The 20788-nt window shown below is 42.4% G+C and overlaps 1 protein-coding gene across 2 annotated transcripts; it reads left to right on the top strand.

Annotated features, from left to right (window-relative positions):
• The first annotated feature begins 3362 nt into the window (after positions 1–3362).
• On the top strand, positions 3363–19988 carry LOC139583782 (inositol monophosphatase 1-like). 2 transcript variants are annotated; one of them, XM_071415232.1, is made up of 9 exons: positions 3363–3381; positions 8201–8275; positions 15484–15617; positions 15952–16056; positions 16344–16389; positions 16519–16627; positions 17035–17143; positions 17409–17560; positions 17809–19988. In XM_071415232.1, the coding sequence occupies exons 2-9, from the start codon at positions 8213–8215 to the stop codon at positions 17925–17927; spliced, it is 837 nt and encodes a 278-aa protein (XP_071271333.1). In that variant the 5' UTR covers positions 3363–3381; positions 8201–8212; the 3' UTR covers positions 17928–19988. The 2 variants fall into 2 exon arrangements, with proteins under 2 accessions (XP_071271333.1, XP_071271332.1); XM_071415231.1 differs by lacking the exon at positions 3363–3381 and adding an exon at positions 7695–7793.
• The last annotated feature ends 800 nt before the right edge of the window (positions 19989–20788 follow it).

Genomic DNA, 20788 nt, shown 5'->3' with positions numbered 1-20788 from the left:
CAGCGACAGCCCCGAAACCTGAAGGATCTGGAGAAGGTCTGTATGGAGGAGTGGGACAAAATCCCTGCTGCAGTGTGTGCAAACCTGGTCAAGAACTACAGGAAACGTATGATCTCTGTAATTGCAAACAAAGGTTTCTGTACCAAATATTTAAGTTCTGCTTTTCTGATGTATCAAATACTTATGTCATGCAATAAAATGCAAATTAATTACTTAAAAATCATACAATGTGATTTTCTGGATTTTTGTTTTAGATTCCGTCTCTCACAGTTGAAGTGTACCTATGATAAAAATTACAGACCTCTACATGCTTTGTAAGTAGGAAAACCTGCAAAATCGGCAGTGTATCAAATACTTGTTCTCCCCACTGTATGTGTAAAAAAGAATAATACATATAGCCAGCTAGCTAGCTCTAATTGCAATTTTGGATAAATAGCTAATCTGCTCCAGTTATTGTTTCGTTATTTTTCAGATATTTCGTTTGAACACCATGACCACAAGGTGCCAGCCTGCGTGGTAGCTAGGTAGATATTCCTGCCTCAGCCATTGCATTGGCTATCTTGTCAGCACGTATGGATGAATGCAGATGTAACGTTATCGAGCATAGACAAACAACCCTCGTTTTCATTGAATAAACTGGCTTGGTAGCTACATCAGCACACACCTATTTCATAATCCGATGCCAATAACGGTTCCATAACCTGCCATACGTGAGTTGCTGGGGCTAGGAGGTCATCAAAAAGAGTACTACTGTAGCTAGCTACTTGTCTGGCATACATACAGTACACCATAGTCGATATGTAATAATTACACTTTTTATGTGAGAATTGTTTTCCTCATCTAGCTACCAGATTTGAACTAGTTGCCTGCTTGATTTTTTGAAGTTAATGTTTTACACAGAAAATAACGTCTGTTTAACAGACGACATTATTGCTTGACTGATATCCTTTATCTATGAATAAACAAGCACAGTCTATCATATTGCTCGTTGATTGCGAACTAACAGTTTTGGACGTGGCTCACTAACCTCACATAGCTAGGTAATGAATGGATCTATTGGCTCACAACCGCCATCTGCGAGGTAATTTCGAGATTACACCATGAAATAGCACTACGACATTTACAATGATCATGTTAGTTGGAAAGTCGATTACACCAGCTCCTTACTGTAATGTCATTATGCGATTACTGATTTGCGAATACAGAGCACAACCATGCAGAGAACCCTAATAAAACCATGCACAGAACGCAACTTTTTCCATCTGGAACTAAATTTGTTTGCTATTGTGACATCATGGTGATCTCTCGTATTGGCTCGTTCTAGCATATATTAGCATATTTCAATTAGGACACGCCTACTCTGATCTTATTGCGTGTGCAATAACTCAATTCGCTCTTGTACTCCTTCCAAACAACACCATTTAAAAAAAACTTTGGCAAAGGAAAAAGTCTGTTCGTAACATATTGTATTTTTGGGAACAGAAAACTGTATTGAGATCAAATGTCTCATGTGCAGAATTTCGGCCAAAATCCATCTTCTCCCACAGCGGTCTACTGGGCTTCTTCTCATCACCATATTTGGTGGGGAACGGAATTGCCAAACGGATGCTTCAGATTTATACATTTGGCTAAACGTCTGGCTCAGGCTCATTATTCTTTTACCTGTGGTATTACCTAAGAGTTTATATTATATTGACAAGATAGAGCGGTCACGCGACTAACAATGGAAATACATGGAAGGCAGGCTCATTATTATTCTACCTGTGGTATTACCTAAGAGTTTATATTATATTGACAAGATAGAGCGGTAACGCGACTAACAATGGAAATATGGGATCATTCTCTAGCCAGTGAGACGGCAGATACGCTTGTAAACAACAGCACAACTCCGAATTCAAGTTTGTAATATTTTTGCCGAAATGCCACGTGCGTCCACTTATACCAGTGCATCCCTAACAACCTAACCACTACACAACGTCTATTCGATCAAATAAGCCTCACGTAGCAAATTAGCAATTACTTTTTTGTTGTTGACACTCTCATTGACTTCTTGGTCTTCTTTTCATGGACAGATTCCGGGGGAGTAAACCCTCTCGCTTTGCCTTTTCTAGTCTGGTATTACCCATTCTGCTGGCAGTGCAAACACGGATTTATTTTCTTAAAAATAAGAGTCATCCTGCAAAAATGCTAAGCCTGGGAATATCGATTTTTGTTGTTGTTGTTGCACTAGTGCAGTACAACTGTGTTGCACAGCATTGGAACCACATAGGAAACAAATACAGATACAATTATTATTAATACCAGCATTTAAAAAAAAAAAGTTTACATAAATACTGGTATTTTTAAACCAATTATGTATATTTAAGGATTTTCCCTTTAATAACATAAGCTGTGGACCACACTATCTACCTAGAGAGTTCTCATCTATATTATTCGTAGCCATCTATATACCACCACAAATTGATGCTGGCACTAAGACCGCACTCAACGAGCTGTATAAGGCCATAAGCAAACAAGAAAATGCTCATCCAGAAGCGGCTCTCCGAGTAGCTGGGGACTTTAACTTAGGGCTAGGCCCCTTTTTTCTCAATTGTCCGCCAAATGCACATAACGTGGCCTGCTAAAGGTAAACTGCCTGTTTCTGGCAGTGCACCTCCTTGCACAAAGGCGGAGGTAGCGGTCCTGCTGCTGGGTTGTTGCCCTCCTACGGCCTCCTCCACGTCTCCGGATATACTGAAATGTCTCCTGAAACACCTAATGCTAGGAGACTATAGACACAGCATAGCTTTATGCCGTAGCTCGCATTGATATACCATCCAAAGAAAAACTGCACTACCTGAGTTATTTGTGTGGTTTGTAGACTCAGTCTCATGCTACTTACTAGAGTGGAAAGCACCGCCGGCATACTGAAGTGATCATAGTATGCCAGGATGCAATGTCCTAGTGGCTTCCACAGGGTGTCAGCAGTCCATCTTCAAGGTTTCAGGCTTGTAATTCCATCTACACAACAGCATATGAAATGATCATCAATCAGTTTTAGCTACCTAGGAACACAGTGTTTGGGCGCGCCATGACGACAAGGCGCACCTGCTAAAATCAGTTTCCTATTGAACATACTTCTTTCCATAAGAAATATTATAGTTTGATTACATTTTAGGGTATCTGAGGAGTAAATAAAAATGTATTTCGACTTTTTGAAACAAAGTTTAGGGGTAGATTTTCTGATTATTTTCTCTGCATGTTGAACGAGTGGATCAGTCAAATCGATGTTGCCAACTAAACTGACTTTGGGATATAAAGAAGGATTTTATCTAACAAAACGTCACTACATGTTATAGCTGGGACCCTTTGGATGACAAATCAGAGGAAGATTTTCAGCAAGTAAGTGAATATTTCATCGCTATTTGTGAATTTATGAAACCTGTGCCGGTGGAAAAATATTTGATCACCATCCTCAAACAATTGCATGGCATGCTTTCGCTGTATTACATTTACATTTTAGTCATTTAGCAGACGCTCTTATCCAGAGCGACTTACAGTAGAGTGCATACATTTTATTACATACTGAGACAAGGATATCCCTACCAGCCAAACCCTCCCTACCGGCCAAACCCTCCCTAACCCGGACGACGCTATGCCAATTGTGCGTCGCCCCACGGATCTCCCGGTTGCGGCCGGCTGCGACAGAGCCTGGGCGCGAACCCAGCTCAGCCTGGGCGCGAACCCAGAGACTCTGGTGGCGCAGATAGCACTGCGATGCAGTGCCCTAGACCACTGCGCCACCCGGGAGATATATTATTAGCTACTGTATTAGCTACTGTAAATCAGATAGTGCAGTTAGGCTAACACGAATTTAAGCTTTCAACCGATATAAGACACTTGTATGTACATAAATGTTTAATATCCATCATTTTTATGATTATTTATTTGAATTGCATGCCCTCCAGTTTCACCGGAAGTTGTCCCGCTAGCGGGACGCCTATCCCCGAGGGGATTTATTAATGCAGGCAAACTTAAATCTGTTCCACCTAGTTTCTACCAGCATATCACATGTGCAACAAGAAGGAAAAAAATTCTAGACCACCTTTACTCCACACACAGAGATGGATACAAAGCTATCCCTCTCCCTCCATTTGGCAAATCTGACCACATCTCTATCCTCCTGATTCCTGCTTATAAGCAAAATCTAAAGCAGGAAGTACCAGTGACTCGCTCAATATGGAAGTGGTCCGATGTGGCAGATGGTACGCTACAAGACTGTTTTTCTAGCACAGACTAATATATGTTCCGTGATTCATCCAATGGCATTGCTGAGTGTACCACCTCAGTCACCGGCTTCATCAATAAGTGCATTGAGAACGTCGTCCCCACAGTGACCGTACGTACATATCCCAACCAGAAGCCATGGACTACAGGCAACATCCGCACTGAACTAAAGGCTAGAGCTGCCGCATTTAAGGAGCAGGACACTAATCCGGACACTTATATGAAATTCCGCTATGCCCTCAGACAAACCATCAAACGGCCAAAGTGTCAATACGGGACTAAGACTGAAACCTACTACACCGGCTCTTACGTTCGTCGGTTGTGGCAGGGTTTGCAAACTATTACGGACTACAAAGGGAAACCCAGCCACGAGCTCCCCAGTGATGCAAGCCTGCCAGACGAGCTAAATACCTTTTTTGTTTGCTTCAAGGCAAGCAACACTGAAGCATGCATAAGAGCACCAGCTGTTCCGGACGACTGTGATCATGTTCGGCGAGATGTGAGCAAGACCTTTAAACAGGTCAACATTCACAAGGCTGCGAGGTTAGATGAATTACAATGGCGTATACTGGCAAGTGTCTTCACTGACATTTTCAACCTCTCCCAGTCTGTAATACCCACATGTTTTAAGCAGACCACCATAGTCCCTGTGCCCAAGAATGTGAAGGTAACCTGCCTAAAAGATTACCGCCACGTAGCACTCATGTCCGTAGCTATGAAGTGCTTTGAAAGGCTGGTCATGGCTCACATCAAAACCATCATCCTGGAAACCCTAGACCATCTCCAATTCACATACCGCCCCAATAGATCCACAGATGACGCAATCTCAATCGCACTCTATACTGCCCTTTCCCACCTGGACAAAAGGAACACCTATGTGAGAATACTGTTCATTGACTACAGCTCAGCGTTCAACACAATAGTGCCCAGAAAGCTCATCACTGAGCTAAGGACCCTGGTACACATCCCTCTGAAACTGGATCCTGGACTTCCTGGCAGGCCACCGACAGGTGGTAAGGGTAGGCAACAACACATCTGCAACGCTGATCCTCAACACCAGTGCCCCTCAGGTGTGTGCTTAGTCCCCTCCTGTACTCCCTGTTCACCCACAACTGCGTGGACAAGCACGATTCCACCACCATCATTAAGTTTGCTGATGACACAACGTTGGTAGCCATGATCACCAACAACGATGAAATCTGTCAGTGCGGTGCCAGGCCAAAAACCTCTCCCTCATTGTGAGCATGACAAAGGAGATGATCGTGGACTATAGGAAAAGGAGGGCAGAACAGCCCCCCCATTTACATCGACGGGGCTGAAGTGGAGCGGGTCGAGAGTTTCAAGTTCTTTGGTGTCCACATCACCAACAAACTATCATGGTGTAAGCACACCAAGACAGTTGTGGAGAGGGCACGACAACACATTTTCCCCCTCAGGAGACTGAAACGATTTGGTATAGACCAGATCCTCAAAAAGTTATACAGCTCCACCAGCGAGAGTATCCTGACCGGTTGCATCACCGGCTGGTATGGCAACTGCTCGGTATCTGACCGTAAGGTGCTACAGAGGGTAGTGCGTGTACGGCCCAATACATCTGCGGGGCCAAGCTTCCTGGAATCCAGGACCTATATACCAGGCGATGTCAGCCTGTAATCGAAACCACAGATGCTGACGCTCCAGATACTCAACTAGTCTAAAGAAGGCCAGTTGTATTGCTTCTTTAATTAGCACAACAGTTTTCATCTGTGCTAACATAATTGCAAAACGGTTTTCTAATGAACAATTAGCCTTTTAAATGATAAACTTGGATTAGCTAACACAACGTGCCATTGGAACACAGGAGTGATGGTAGCTGATAATGGGCCTCTGTACACCTATGCAGATATTCCATAAAAAATCAGCCGTTTCCAGCTACAATAGTCATTTACAATTTAGCAATGTCTACACTGTATTTCTGATCAAGTTGATGTTATTTTAATGGACCCAAAAATTTGCTTTTCTTTCAAAAACAAGGACATTTCTAAGTGACCCCAAAGTTATGAACGGCAGTGTATATTACTGTAATTGCTCAATAGAATCAATAGAATTAAACTAGATCTCTTCTGGTGGGCAACAGGTCTTATGCCGTGTTCATATGCTATCGGAAACTCGGAACCTCCAAGTTAAAATGAATGTAAGTTATTTGCGTAGAGCTTCTGATTGGTTGATTCTGATAGTTGGAAACTGGGATCATCTTAGTACAACGAGTTAGAAAATTAGAAATTTCATTGTTTCCAATTTCCGACTGGCATGTGAGCGCGACATTATACATAATGCTGTTGGCACCTTATTTTGCTCCCTCCATTTGCAAGATGGAGGTTGTTGGCACCTTAATTGGGAAGGATGGGCTTGTGGTAATGGCTGGAGTGGAATAGGTGGAATGGTATCAAACACATAACACAGTATTCCATGTGTTTTATTCCATTTACTCCGTTCCAGCCATTATGAACCGTTCTCCCCTCAGCAACCTCCACTGCTGTATATGGGATACTTTTTGTGTTGTAGAGAAAAAAACCGACTACCATCTCATATAAACTGCCGTGGAAAATACTCAGTAGGGTCTCTACTAACCTAACATGGTTACTTTTTGAGGGGAACTGTGTCACATGGCCTGCTGCATTTTTTCTCTCTCACTCCACCCCCTCGCTATCCCCAGGTTGACAGTTGTTGTCATGAATCTTGCCCTGGAGGCAGAGCTGAGCGATTTCCACTAGATGGGGCAGCTGCAAAGTCAAAATTGTCTTTTTTGTAAAAAGTTATGAAAACAAAAGTTAGCTTAATTTAAGGTTAGCAGTGTGGTTAAGGTTAGGTTCAAAACCAGTTAGGGTTAGGGTGACTACTCAGCAGAGCTGCCACCAGGGCAAGATTCATGTCAATAAATGCCAACATGCCTGGGGTGGAAAAATCCTCAATTGGGTCTTTTGAGGGGGATTGTGTCACACGGCCTGCTGCTGGCCCTTTTTATAGCCCTCCATAGCACCCAATGCAATACTCTGTAATACATATTGGGTTGTTGACATTTCTAACTGTCTCAGCTAAGTGGGGTTGGGAAATACTCAGCAGGGCAACCAAATATGTTTCGTTTTTGAAGGGGACTGTGTTGCATGGTCTGCTGCTGGCTTTTCTCTGCCCCCTATTTGGTTAGTAGAGACCCTACTGATTATTTCCCATCCCACTTAGCTGATACAGGTAGTAACGTTTTTTTCTCTACATCCCAATATTCTCAACATACCAATGTGAACATTGTATTTTTTTGAAACATATGTTTAAATCCGTTTTCAGAAATTACTAATTGCCTTTCTTGATGCCAAAATAAACACGGCCAATAATTAAATTGCAATATCCTTTTAATCAGCAAATGATATTACAACGGTATTCAAATGCTGGCTTTTATTTTGAAGGTTTTGTCATTGCTATAGGAAAATGATGTCATAATTTGTGCTGCTGGCAGAATAGTAGTGCAGAGGTTAGAAAAGGGAAACAATACAGTAAGTTTCGGTTTTCAAACTGTCTTTGCTGGCAAATCGATTATTGTTAAAATGTATAGGACGGTTAACTGGTCACTAGCTAGCTGTTGTGTATCCTTGCTGATTTTGCTAGTGCTCAATGCCGGGAAGACCTCATAGCCTATCAGCTGGCTAACGTTAGCTAACGTTAGCTTGGTTATGTGTAACATTTTCGACGTTGATTATTTATTTTTCTATTTAGCTAGAATAATTTGTTAACCTCTTGCAAATTATTCTCCAGGGCTGGGTTTCCGAAAAGCATCGTAGTACAAATATAATATTTTGGCCATTTAGTTTCAATGGAATTAATATGATTTTAGTGCTTTTGGGAAATCCAGCTCCGGTTTGAATATAATTCTCATATTGGGTGTTGTTACTTGTTTGTTTAGGTTGTCGTCATCATGGCAGACCCTTGGAAAGAGTGCATGGACCACTGCCTTGAGGTGACCAAAGAGGCTGGGAAGGTGAGAAAACAGCATTATACCCTACTAGCTAGGTTACGGTGAATAATATTACATTATGTCAGGGATCATCAACTAGATTCAGCCGCGGGCCGATTTCTTTCTTGAGCGGATAGTCAAGGGGGCCGGAACATGAATGCAAATTGACCGCAAAAAGCCCAAACAGATAGAATATTATACTAAATAATAATAATTTCAAACCTTGCTTACATTTGTATACGATCACATAAAGTGCTTTCAGAAAGTATTCATACCCCTTAATGTATTGAATATGAAATACAGAAATAAATAATTTACATAAGTATTCAGACCACTGAGTCAATACTTTGTAGAAGCACCTTTGGCAGTGATTACAACTGAGTCTTTATGGGTAAATCTCTAAGCATTCCACACCTGGATTGTGCAATATTTACCCATTTGTTTTTTTCAAAATTCTTCAAGCTCTGTAAAATTGGTTGTTGATCAATGCTACACAACCATTTGCAGGTCTTCCCATAGATTTTCAAGTAGTTTTAATGTGTTTTTTAGTTATGTGTTTTTGTTGGATTTGTCTCAAACATAACACTTTGTACATTTTGTACAGTATTACTTGTGTGCCTTGTTACAAACAGGATGCATCTTTAGAAATATTTGTATTCTGTAGAGGCTTCCTTTTCACTCTGTCAATTAGGTTAGTATTTTGGAGTAACTACAATGTTGTTGATCCATCCTCAGTTTTCTCCTATCACAGACATTAAAGTCACCATTGGCCTAATGGTGAAATCCCTGGTTTCCTTCTTCTCCGGGCAACTGAGTTAAGAAGGGCACCCATATCTTTGTAGTGACTGGGTGTATTGATACACCATTGATACACCATCCAAAGTCTAATTAATACCATGCTCAAAGGGATATTCAATGTCTGCTTTATTTGTACACAATCTACCAGTAGGTGCCCTACTTTGCGAGGCAATGGAAAATCTCCCTGGTCATTGTGGTTGAAACTGTGTTTGAAATTCACTTGTCGACTGAGGGGCCTTGCAGATAACTGTATGTGTCGGGTAAAGAGACGAGGTAGTCATTCAAAAATCATGTTAAACACTATTATTGCACACAGTGACTCCATACACATCTTTACTCCTGAATTTATTTAGGCTTGCCATAAAGCGGTTGAATACTTATTGACTCAAGACTTTTCAGCTTTTAATTTAATTAATTTGTAAATATTTCAAAAAATATAATTTCACTATGACATTATGGGGTATTATGTGAAGGCCAGTGACCAAAAAAATCTATATTTAATCCATTTTAAATTCAGGCTGTAACACAACAAAATGTGAAAAAGTCAAGGGGTGTGAATACTTTCTGAAGAAGGCACTTCATCTCTCTATTATACATGGGAATACTTTGGAACAGATGTCCTAAATTAAAATCACTTGGAGCTGTTTTTTACAGTCTTTATATACAAGAATTTCAATGTTTTTTATTTCAAAAAAATTTGGGGGCCAAATAAAATCACCCGCGCACCAAATTCAGCCTGTGGGCCGCCAGTTGGGAAACCTGCCTTATCAAATCAAATTTTATTTGTCACATACACATGGTTAGCAGATGTTAATGCGAGTGTAGCGAAATGCTTGTGCTTCTAGTTCCGACAATGCAGTGATAACCAACAAGTAATCTAACCTAACAATTCCACAACTACTACCTTATACACACAAGTGTAAAGGGATAAAGAATATGTACATAAAGATATATGAATGAGTGATGGTACAGAACGGCATAGGCAAGATGCAGTAGATGGTATAGAGTACAGTATATACATATGAGATGAGTAATGTAGGGTATGTAAACATAAAGTGGCATAGTTTAAAGTGGCTAGTGATACATGTATTACATAAAGATGGCAAGATGCAGTAGATGATATAGAGTACAGTATATACATATGAGATGGGTAATGTAGGGTATGTAAACATTATATTAAGTGGCATTGTTTAAAGTGGCTAGTGGTACATTTTTACATAATTTCCATCAATTCCCATTGTTAAAGTGGCTGGAGTTGAGTCAGTATGTTGGCAGCGGCCACTAAATGTTAGTGGTGGCTGTTTAACAGTCTGATGGCCTTGAGATAGAAGCTGTTTTTCAGTCTCTCGGTCCCTGCTTTGATGCACCTGTACTGACCTCGCCTTCTGGATGATAGCGGGGTGAACAGGCAGTGGCTTGGGTGGTTGTTGTCCTTGATGATCTTTATGGCCTTCCTGTGACATTGGGTGGTGTAGGTGTCCTGGAGGGCAGGTAGTTTGCCCCCGGTGATGCGTTGTGCAGACCTCACTACCCTCTGGAGAGCCTTACGGTTGTGGGCGGAGCAGTTGCCGTACCAGGCGGTGAGACAGCCCGACAGGATGCTCTCGATTGTGCATCTGTAGAAGTTTGTGAGTGCTTTTGGTGACAAGCCGAATTTCTTCAGCCTCCTGAGGTTGAAGAGGCGCTGCTGCGCCTTCTTCACAACGCTGTCTGTGTGGGTGGACCAATTCAGTTTGTCTGTGATGTGTACACCGAGGAACTTAACTTTCCACCTTCTCCACTACTGTCCCGTCGATGTGGATAGGGGGTGCTCCCTCTGCTGTTTCCTGAAGTCCACAATCATCTCCTTTGTTTTGTTGACGTTGAGTGTGAGGTTATTTTCCTGACACCACACTCCGAGGGCCCTCACCTCCTCCCTGTAGGCCGTCTCGTTGTTGTTGGTAATCAAGCCTACCACTGTAGTGTCGTCCGCAAACTTGATGATTGAGTTGGAGGCGTGCATGGCCACGCAGTCGTGGGTGAACAGGGAGTACAGGAGAGGGCTCAGAATGCACCCTTGTGTGGCCCCAGTGTTGAGGATCAGCGTGGTGGAGATGTTGTTACCTACCCTCACCACCTGGGGGCGGCCCGTCAGGAAGTCCAGGACCCAGTTGCACAGGGCGGAGTCGAGACCCAGGGTCTCGAGCTTGATGACGTGTTTGGAGGGTACTATGGTGTTAAATGCTGAGCTGTAGAACATTATGGTTTATCAATGCCTTGTAGTCTATCATAGTGGGCTATCATACTCTCATCAGGGTGCTGTGCTTATATAAACCATTATAATTAAAACGTTACAGTAATGAAACAGTGATCTGTCATCGCCCAAGTGGGTGCTACAAATTGGTGGTGGAAGAGGTGAGTTTCACGCCTTACTATGTAAAGTGCTTTGAGCACCTACTCTACTGTATGTATAGTTGAAGTCGGAAGTTTACATACACCTTAGCCAAATACATTTAAACTCAGTTTTTCCACAATTCCTGACATTTAATCCTACTAACAATTCCTTGTCTTAGGTCAGTTAGGATCACCACTTCATTTTAAGAATGTGAAATGTCACAATAATAGTAGAGAGAATGACTTATTTCAGCTTTAATTTCTTTCATCTCATTCCCAGTGGGTCAGACGTTTACATACACTCAATTAGTATTTGATAGCATTGCCTTTAAATTGTTTTACTTGGGTCAAACCTTTCAGGTAGCCTTCCACAAGCTTCCCACAATAAGTTGGGTGAATTTTGGCCCATTCCTTCTGACAGAGCTGGTGTAACTGAGTCAGGTTAATAGGCCTCCTTGCTCGCACACACTTTTTCAGTTCTGCCCACAAATTGTCTATGGAATTGAGGTCAGGGCTTTTTGATGGCCACTCCAATACCGTGACTTTGTTGTCTTTAAGCCATTTTGCCACAACTTTGGAAGGATGCTTGGGGTCATTGTCCATTTGGAAGACCCATTGTGACCAAGCTTTAACTTCCTGACTAATGTCTTGAGATGTTGCTTCAAGATATCCACATAATTTTCCTCCCTCATGATGCCATCTATTTTGTGAAGTGCACCAGTCCCTCCTGCAGCAAAGCACCCCCACAACATGATGCTGCCACCCCCATGCTTCACGGTTGGGATGGTGTTCTTCGGCTTGCAAGCATTCCCCTTTTTCCTCCAAACATATCGATGGTCATTATGGCCAAACAGTTCTATTTTTGTTTCATCAGAACAGAGGACATTTCTCAAAAAAATACGATCTTTGTCCCCATGTGCAGTTGCAAACCGTAGTCTGGTCTTTTTATGGAGGTTTTGGAGCAGTGGCTTCTTCCTTGCTGAGCGGCCTGTCAGGTTATATTGATATAGGACTCGTTTTACTGTGGATATAGATAACTTTGTACCCGTTTCCTCCAGCATCTTCACAAGGTCCTTTGCTGTTGTTCTGGGATTGATTTGTACTTTTTCACCAAAGTACATTCATCTCTAGGAGACAGAACGCGTCTCCTTCCTGAGCGGTATGACGGCTGCGTGGTCCCATGGTGTTTATACTTGCGTACTATTGTTTGTACAGATGAACGTGGTACCTTCAAGCGTTTGGAAATTGCTCCCAAGGAGGAACCAGACTTGTGGAGGTCTACAATTTTTCTTCTGAGGTCTTGGCTGATTTCTTTTGATTTTCCCATGATGTCAAGCAAAGAGGCACTGCGTTTGAAGATAGGCCTTGAAATGCATCCACAGGTACACCTCCAGTAGACTCAAATTATGTCAATTAGCCTATCAGAAGCTTCTAAAGCCATGACATCATTTTCTGGAATTTTCCAAGTTGTTTAAAGGCACAGTCAACTTAGTGTATGTAAACTTCTGACCCACTGGAATTGTGATACAGTGAATGATATGTGAAATAGTCTGTCTGTAATCAATTGTTGGAAAAATTACTTGTGTCATGCACAAAGTATATGTCCTAACCGACTTGCCAAAACTATAGTTTGTTATCAAGAAATGTGTGGAGTGGTTGAAAAACGAGTTGTAATGACTCCAACCTAAGTGTATGTAAACTTCCGACTTCAACTGTAGGTGGAACAACGTTATATAAATCCAATCCGTTTTGATCACGCAGACTGGGATATGTTCCGGCTAGCCTCAGAGAATAATATGCGGATCTGGTGAGTGAGTTTATAAGGAAGTGTATAGGAGATGTTGTACCCACTGTGACTATTAAAACCTACCCTAACCAGAAACCGTGGATAGATGGCGGCATTCGCACAAAACTGAAAGCGCGAACCACCGCATTTAACCATGGAAAGGTGACTGGGAATATGGCCGAATACAAACAGTGTAGTTATTCACTCGGCAAGGCAATCAAACAAGCAACATGTCAGTATAGAGACAAAGTGGAGTCGCAATTCAATGACTCAGACACAAGACGTATGTGGCAGGGTCTACAGACAATCACGGACTACAAAAGGAAAACCAGCAACGTCATGGATACCAATGTCTTGCTTCCAGACAAACTAAACACCTTCTTTGCCCGCTTTAAGGATAATACAGTGCCACCGACGCGGCCCGCTTCCAAGGACTATGCTCTCTCCGCCGTGGCCAACGTAAGACATTTAAACGTGTTAACCCTCATAAGGCTGCCGGCCCAGACGGCATCCCTAGCCGCGTCCTCAGAACATGCACAGACCTGCTGGCTGGTGTGTTTACGGACATATTCAATGTCTCCCTATCCCAGTCTGCTGTCCCCACATCCTTCAAGATGGCCACCATTGTTCCTGTACTCAAGACTGCAAAGGTAACTGAACTAAATGACTATCGCCCCGTTGCACTCACTTCTGTCATCATGAAGTGCTTTGAGAGACTAGTCAAGGATCATATCAACTCCACCTTACCTGTCACCCTAGACCCACTTCAATTTGCTTACCACCCCAATAGGCCACAGACAATGCAATCGCCATCACACTGCACACTGCCCTATTCCATTTGGACAAGAGGAATACCTATGTAAGAATGCTGTTCATTGACTATAGCTCAGAACTCAACACCATAGTACCATCTAAGCTCATCATTAAGCTTTAAGCCCTGGGTCTCAACCCTGCCCTGTGCAATTGGGTCCTGGACTTCCTAACGGGCCGCCCCCAGGTGTTGAAGGTAGGAAACATCATCTCCACTTCGCTGATCCTCAACATTGGGGCCACACTTGGGTGCGTGCTCAGCCCCCTCCGGTACTCCCTGTTCACCCATGACTGCATGGCCATGCACGCCTCCATCTCAATCAAGTTTGTAGACACACAACAGTAGTAGGCTTGATTACCAAGAACTACGAGACAGCCTACAGGGAGGAGGTGAGGGTTCTCGGAGTGTGGTGTCAGGAAAACAATCTCACTCAACATCAACAAAACAAAGGAGATGATCGTGGACTTCAGGAAACAGCAGAGGGAGCACCCCGCTTTCCACGAAGGGACAGTAGTGGAGAAGGTGGAATGTTTTTTAAAGTTCCTCGGCATACACATCACAGACAAAATGAAATGGTCCACATACACAGACAGTGTGGGGCAGAAGGCGCAACAGCGCCTCTTCAACCTCAGGAGGCTGAAGAAATGTGACTTGTCACCTAAAACCCTCACAAACCTTTACAGGTGCACAATTGAGAGCATCCTGTCGGGCTGTATCACCGCCTGGTACGGCAACTGCACTGCCCACAATGTCAGGGCTCTCCAGAGGGTGGTGCGGTCTGCACAACGTATCACCGGGGGCAAACTACCTGCCCTCCAGGACACCTACAGCACCCGATGTCACAGTTAGGCCAAAAAGATCATCAAGGACAACAACCACCCGAGCCACTGCCTGTTCATCTCGCTACCATCCAGAAGGCGAGGTCAGTTCAGGTGCATCAAAGCTAGGACAGAAAGACAGCTTCTATCTCAAAGCCATCAGACTGTTTAACAGCCATCACTAAGACAGAGAGGCTGCTGCCTACATACAGTTTTGAAATCATTGGCCACTTTAATAAATGGAACACTAGTCACTTTAATAATGTCACTTTAATAATGTTTACATATCTAGCATTACTCATTTCGTATGTATATACTGTATTTTACACCATCTGTTGCATCTTGCCTATGCCGCTCTGTCATTACTCATCCATATATTTAGATATTTTTATTCCATTCCTTTACTTAGATTTGTGTGTATTAGGTAGTTGTTGTGGAATTGTTAGATTAATTGTTAGATATTGCTGAACTGTCGGAACTAGAAGCACAAGCATTTCGCTACACTCGCAATAACATCTGCTCACCATGTGTATGTGACCAATAAAATTTGATTCAAACAATTATTGTTATTATTATCATCCCTATTAATTAATCCCTCATGAGACTAGCTGGCTGACATTCTCTCTTTCTAATCTCTCTCTGTCAGATGATCCAAGAAGCGTTGCAGAAGGACATCTCCATCATGCAGAAGAGCTCCCCTGTGGACCTGGTCACTGAGACTGACCAGAAGGTGGAGCAACTCATCATCTCCTCCATCAAGGAGAAGTTCCCCACACACAGGTACAGTAGCTCACTGCAGGGCTTTAAAGCCTGAACCACCACTCACCACCATTTGCTGCTTTCGAGAGTCTATTTCTTGACATTGTTCCCAGCAGACTTGGGTCAAATGCATAACTAAAATGCTTGAAATTGATTTAGCTTGCGTGGTATAATGGAACCCGATTCATTAGTCCCGAAAGTGCACATTTTGCCCACTTTGCATGCAGGTCAAGCACACATCAATTATTTGTATTTGATCCAGGTCTGGTTCCTAAGTGCCTGAAAGGTGTGGTACTGTGCTTCTGTCTCTGATATTCATTATCCACCATATTCTCTTGAATTCTTCTTTCACCAGTTTTATAGGTGAAGAGTCTGTAGCGGCGGGAGCAACCAGCAACCTAACTGACAATCCCACCTGGATCATTGACCCCATTGATGGGACCACCAACTTTGTCCACAGGTGCTGCACAATGTTACAGTTCTGTATTGCAAACATGCCCCATTATATAGCCTAACATATGATGAAAGCATCTAATGTCCTCATAACCAAAGAAGCTATAGCCTCTTACATCAATAGTATTTTTTGGGGGGGCATAGGTAGCTTCATATTAAAATGGCTATTTTTAACAAGATTTTTCCTGGCGTGACCTCAAGGGTTTTAATAGAAATAGATTTTTATGTGCTTAGTTCCTCTAGGAGTTCACTTATTTAATACCTTAACACATTTTCTCTTTTCTTTTACCTCAGATTCCCCTTTGTCTCTATGTCGATTGGTTTTGCTGTGAAGAAAGAGGTAAAGGTTTTCTGTGTTTGGCAACGTCATGAGATTTATAAGACAGTAATAACTGAGTAGCAGGAACTCAGCAGGTTTTGACTTTGCATTTGAAGTCATCCTTCTCTCTATGCAATGTCTTTGACTCAGATAGAGTTTGGCATTGTCTACAGCTGCCAAGAGGACAAGATGTACACAGCACGGAAGGGGAAAGGGTCATTCTGTAATGGAGAACCCATCAAAGTGTCTGGGCAGGAAGGTATGTTGTACAGCCTTGTCTGTCTGGCTGAGCCAATTGAGATAATATCAACTAGGGAGAGTCATTCACCAAGTACCAAACATCAGGGCTGGTATTCATAAAGCGTTCTAGAGTAGGAGTGCTGATCGAGGGTCTGGTCCCCCCGTCCATGTAATCTTCGTCATTATGATCTAAAAGGTCAGTTAAACTGATCCTACATCCTCATTTCTCTTAATTTGAGCGTTGTGCCTTCAGAATGGTCTGTCATAACAGCTATTAGGAATCAATTGATCATGATAACACTAGGAAGATATACAGATGAATTGTATCTCATTTTATTGTATGAGATTTAGCTTGGTTAGCGTTATGCTAGTTTGTTGTGTAATGGATTCAATGAGTAGTCATAACTCATGACACTCTCTGTGTAGACATCACCAAGTCCTTGGTCCTGACAGAGATGGGCTTTAAGAAGGATCCAGAGCACTTCAAAACCATGATGGGAAACATCGAGACAATCCTCACCATCCCTGTACACGGGTAAACATTACTTCCCACACTCTCTGTTTAAACATCATCTCAATATTGTGAGCTTGTAATGCATCAAACATTAATAAGGCCACAGAAAGAGAGATGTAATATAATAATATATACCATTTAGCAGACGTTTTTATTCAAAGCGACTTACAGTAGTGCATCAAAAGTGCAAGTGCCATGCTCTACCCATTGAGCCACACGTGATTGTTGTTTGACTTACAGTGGTTTAGATATGTATGAGGCTAACAAGCAAACATTGCTCCCGTAGCATCCGCTCGCCGGGCAGTGCGGCAGTCAACATGTGCCTGGTGGCGTGCGGAGCGGCTGATGCCTACTACCACATGGGCATCCACTGCTGGGACATGGCTGGAGGAGCTGCCATCATTAGAGAGGCTGGGGGTGTCATAATGGACATCTCAGGTGATTCACTGTGCACTGCAGCGATGCTACCTACTGTACATAGTTGTAACCAGGATGTGGCGGGCTTCTGAAGAAGTGGTGTGGATTGTAGATGGTACATGATCAAGGCCTCCAAGTCATGAGTAAATTATTTTATTGATATAATTAATTAAAATAGAATTAATAAGATCTTAAAGTTCTCAATGAGGTGAAAATGAGTACTGGGCACTTGCTATAACATGGATCTATTGTATTGTTGTCCTACCCAGGAGGCCCATTTGACCTGATGTCCAGGAGGCTGATCATTGCCAGCAGCAGAACCATCGCAGAGCGCATCTCCCAAGTGATAAAAGCATTCCCTGTAGGAAGGGATGACATCGAGGGATAGAGTACCATCACATGCACGCACAGAGGGAATGACAGATGGCTGCAGGTGCATGCACACCCAGCAGGAAGCACCCAGCAGTACACACATACACACATTTAGATGAGTCAGGATCCTCTCTGCGCCTTAATTGTTAAACTGGTGGTATTAACCTTTCTCTGAATGCACCTCAGTGGATTTGCGAAAACCTATCAATGAAGACCAACTTTATTCATTTAATTGACTGTTTGCCCCTCAAGGGCTTTGACTTGCATCTCATTTTTGGGGGGTATTTAAGTGAGAACAAGATTAGGAAATGTGGTCATTGTAGACCAAGACATTTTCTGTCTCAATCATACACCACATGGCCAAAGGTATGTGGACACACCTTCAAATTTGTGGATTTGTTTATTTTAGCCACACTCATTGCTGACAAGTGTTTAAAATCAAGCACACAGCCATGCAATCTCCATAGACAAACATTGGCAGTAAAATGGCCTTACTGAAGAGCTCAGTGACTTTCAACGTGGCACTGTCATAGGATACCATCTTTCCAATAAGTTAGTTTGTCAGATTTCTGCTCTGCTAGAGCTGCCCCGGTCAACTGTAATTGCTGTTATTGTGAATCATTGTGTCTAGGAGCAACAACGGCTCAGCCGCGAAGTGGTAGGCCACACAAGCTCACAGAACAGGACCGCCGAGTTCGTCAGGGGAGCTTCATGAAATGGGTTTCCATGGCAGAGCAGCCGCAACACCAGCCTAAGATCACCATGCGTAATGCCAAGCGTCGGCTGGAGTGGTGTAAAGCTCGCCGCCATTGGACTCTGGAGTAGTGGAAACGTGTTCTCTGGAGTGATGAATCACGCTTCACCATCTGTCAATCCGATGGACGAATCTGGGTTTGGCGGATGCCAGGAGAACGCTACCTGCCCCAGTGCCTTATTCCAACTATAAAGTTGGAAATGGTCTGTGGCTGTTTTTCATGGTTCAGGCTAGGCCCCTTAGTTCCAGTGAATGGAAATCTTAACGCTACAGCATACAATGACATTCTAGACGATTCTGTGCTTCCTGTTTCAGCATGATAATGCCCCCGTGCACAAAGCGGGGTCCATACAGAAATGGTTTGTCGAGATGAGTGTGGACAAACATGACTGGCCTGCACAGAGCCCTGACATCAACCCCATCGGAAACCTTTGGGATGAATTGGAACGCAGACTGCGAGTCCGGCCTAATCGCCGCATCAGTGCTTCTACACCTGCATTACTAGCTGTTTGGGGTTTTAGGCTGGGTGTCTGTACAGCACTTCGAGATATTAGCTGATGTACGAAGGGCTATATAAAATAAAATTGATTGATTGATTGATTGATGACCTAACTAATAATGCTCTTGTGGCTGAATGGAAGCCAGTCCCTGCTGCAATGTTCCAACATCTAGTGGAAAGCCTTCCCAGCTGAGTGGAGGCTGTTATAGTATCAAAGGGGGAACAACTCCATATTAATGGCCATGATTTTGGAATTAAATGTTCAACGAGCAGGTTCTCCACATACTTTTTGTCATGTAGTGTAAGTTGCATATTTTAAGTAGCTGTATTATAACTTGAACAAATAACACGAACCTCAGCAGTATATGGCTTCCTTGACTGATTTAGAATCTTGAGTTACAAAGACATCCATTGACTTTCCACAAAATATATAGGGAAATCTGTATTTATTTAGATCTGAATTGTAAGTAATTATTTCCCTACTCTACTACAGTGCTAAATACTTGATATGTTATGTACTGTGAGGTATATTTATTTATTGCAGGTATTGGTATAAAATGTTAATGCTTTCATAATAACTTGTTATCCACATTTTATTATTTTACAAACCTCTCATATTTGGAGTGACCATACATTGAATCCTCACTCCCAGAGAACATACCATGTTGGGTAGCTACCTGACATTAGCTTATAAGCCATAAAGAGTATTGCAGATATCTTACTATGAGTGTAGCTTTGTATGATTTAGTGACTAAATCAAGACATGTTTTGAGAAGTGATGTTCTGTAATGTTTTCTTAGGATGTATGAAGAGGGAAGTAAAAATAAATAAATATATATGTCATTTCTATACTAATAATGATATTGCCACACATTTCTTTATGAATAACTGATGGGTATAGTGTTTTGTATTTTTGTTCCTTATGTAGTTGTCTGTGCTAACAGCGAGGTGGAAGAAAGATCTTCACATCACATAAATCGGTAATTTAATATAGCCCATGCCCAAACAGGAAAGTCACAAGAGATGAGAATATGTAGCAATGGTTAGTTATCACAGGGGAAGGCTAAGAATCACGTTGTCTGTCTGAACTGTCGCCTGATAAAACCAATTTGTTTTACAGCCAACCTGAGGATAGAAGGTCTTGATAATAAGCTCTTTGAAGTAGGTTTACATTTAATAATTTTGGAATGTTTTATCAAGGGTCAATACATTATTTTATAAAGAACATACATTCACACCAACTGTCAGTGATGTCAATCTTCTTTGTGCACAGCAAACAGGACATATGGGCATGTGTGTTTCGACATGCATGCAGTTGAGTTATGCAAGGTGTGGCAACGCTGTGTGTCTGAACCAGTCTAAACATGGGCCCTACTAAATGTCCTCTAGAAATAAGTACAGAACCCAGCAGCGTTGCAGTTCTTGTCACAAGCCAGTGTGCCTGGCACCTACTACCATACCCCGTTCAAAGGCACTTAAATATTTTGTTTATTCACCCTCTGAATGGCACACATATAAAATCCATGTCTCAATTGTCTCAAGGCTTAAAAAGCCTTCTTTAACCTGTCTTTCATCTACATTGATTGAAGTGGATTTAACAAGTGACATCAATAAGGGATCACCT

The sequence above is a fragment of the Salvelinus alpinus genome, chromosome 8, assembly GCF_045679555.1.
Source record: "Salvelinus alpinus chromosome 8, SLU_Salpinus.1, whole genome shotgun sequence".
NCBI lineage: Eukaryota > Metazoa > Chordata > Actinopteri > Salmoniformes > Salmonidae > Salvelinus > Salvelinus alpinus.
The sequence above is the reverse complement of the archived record's forward strand: the minus strand, read 5'-3'. Positions and strand labels throughout refer to the sequence as shown.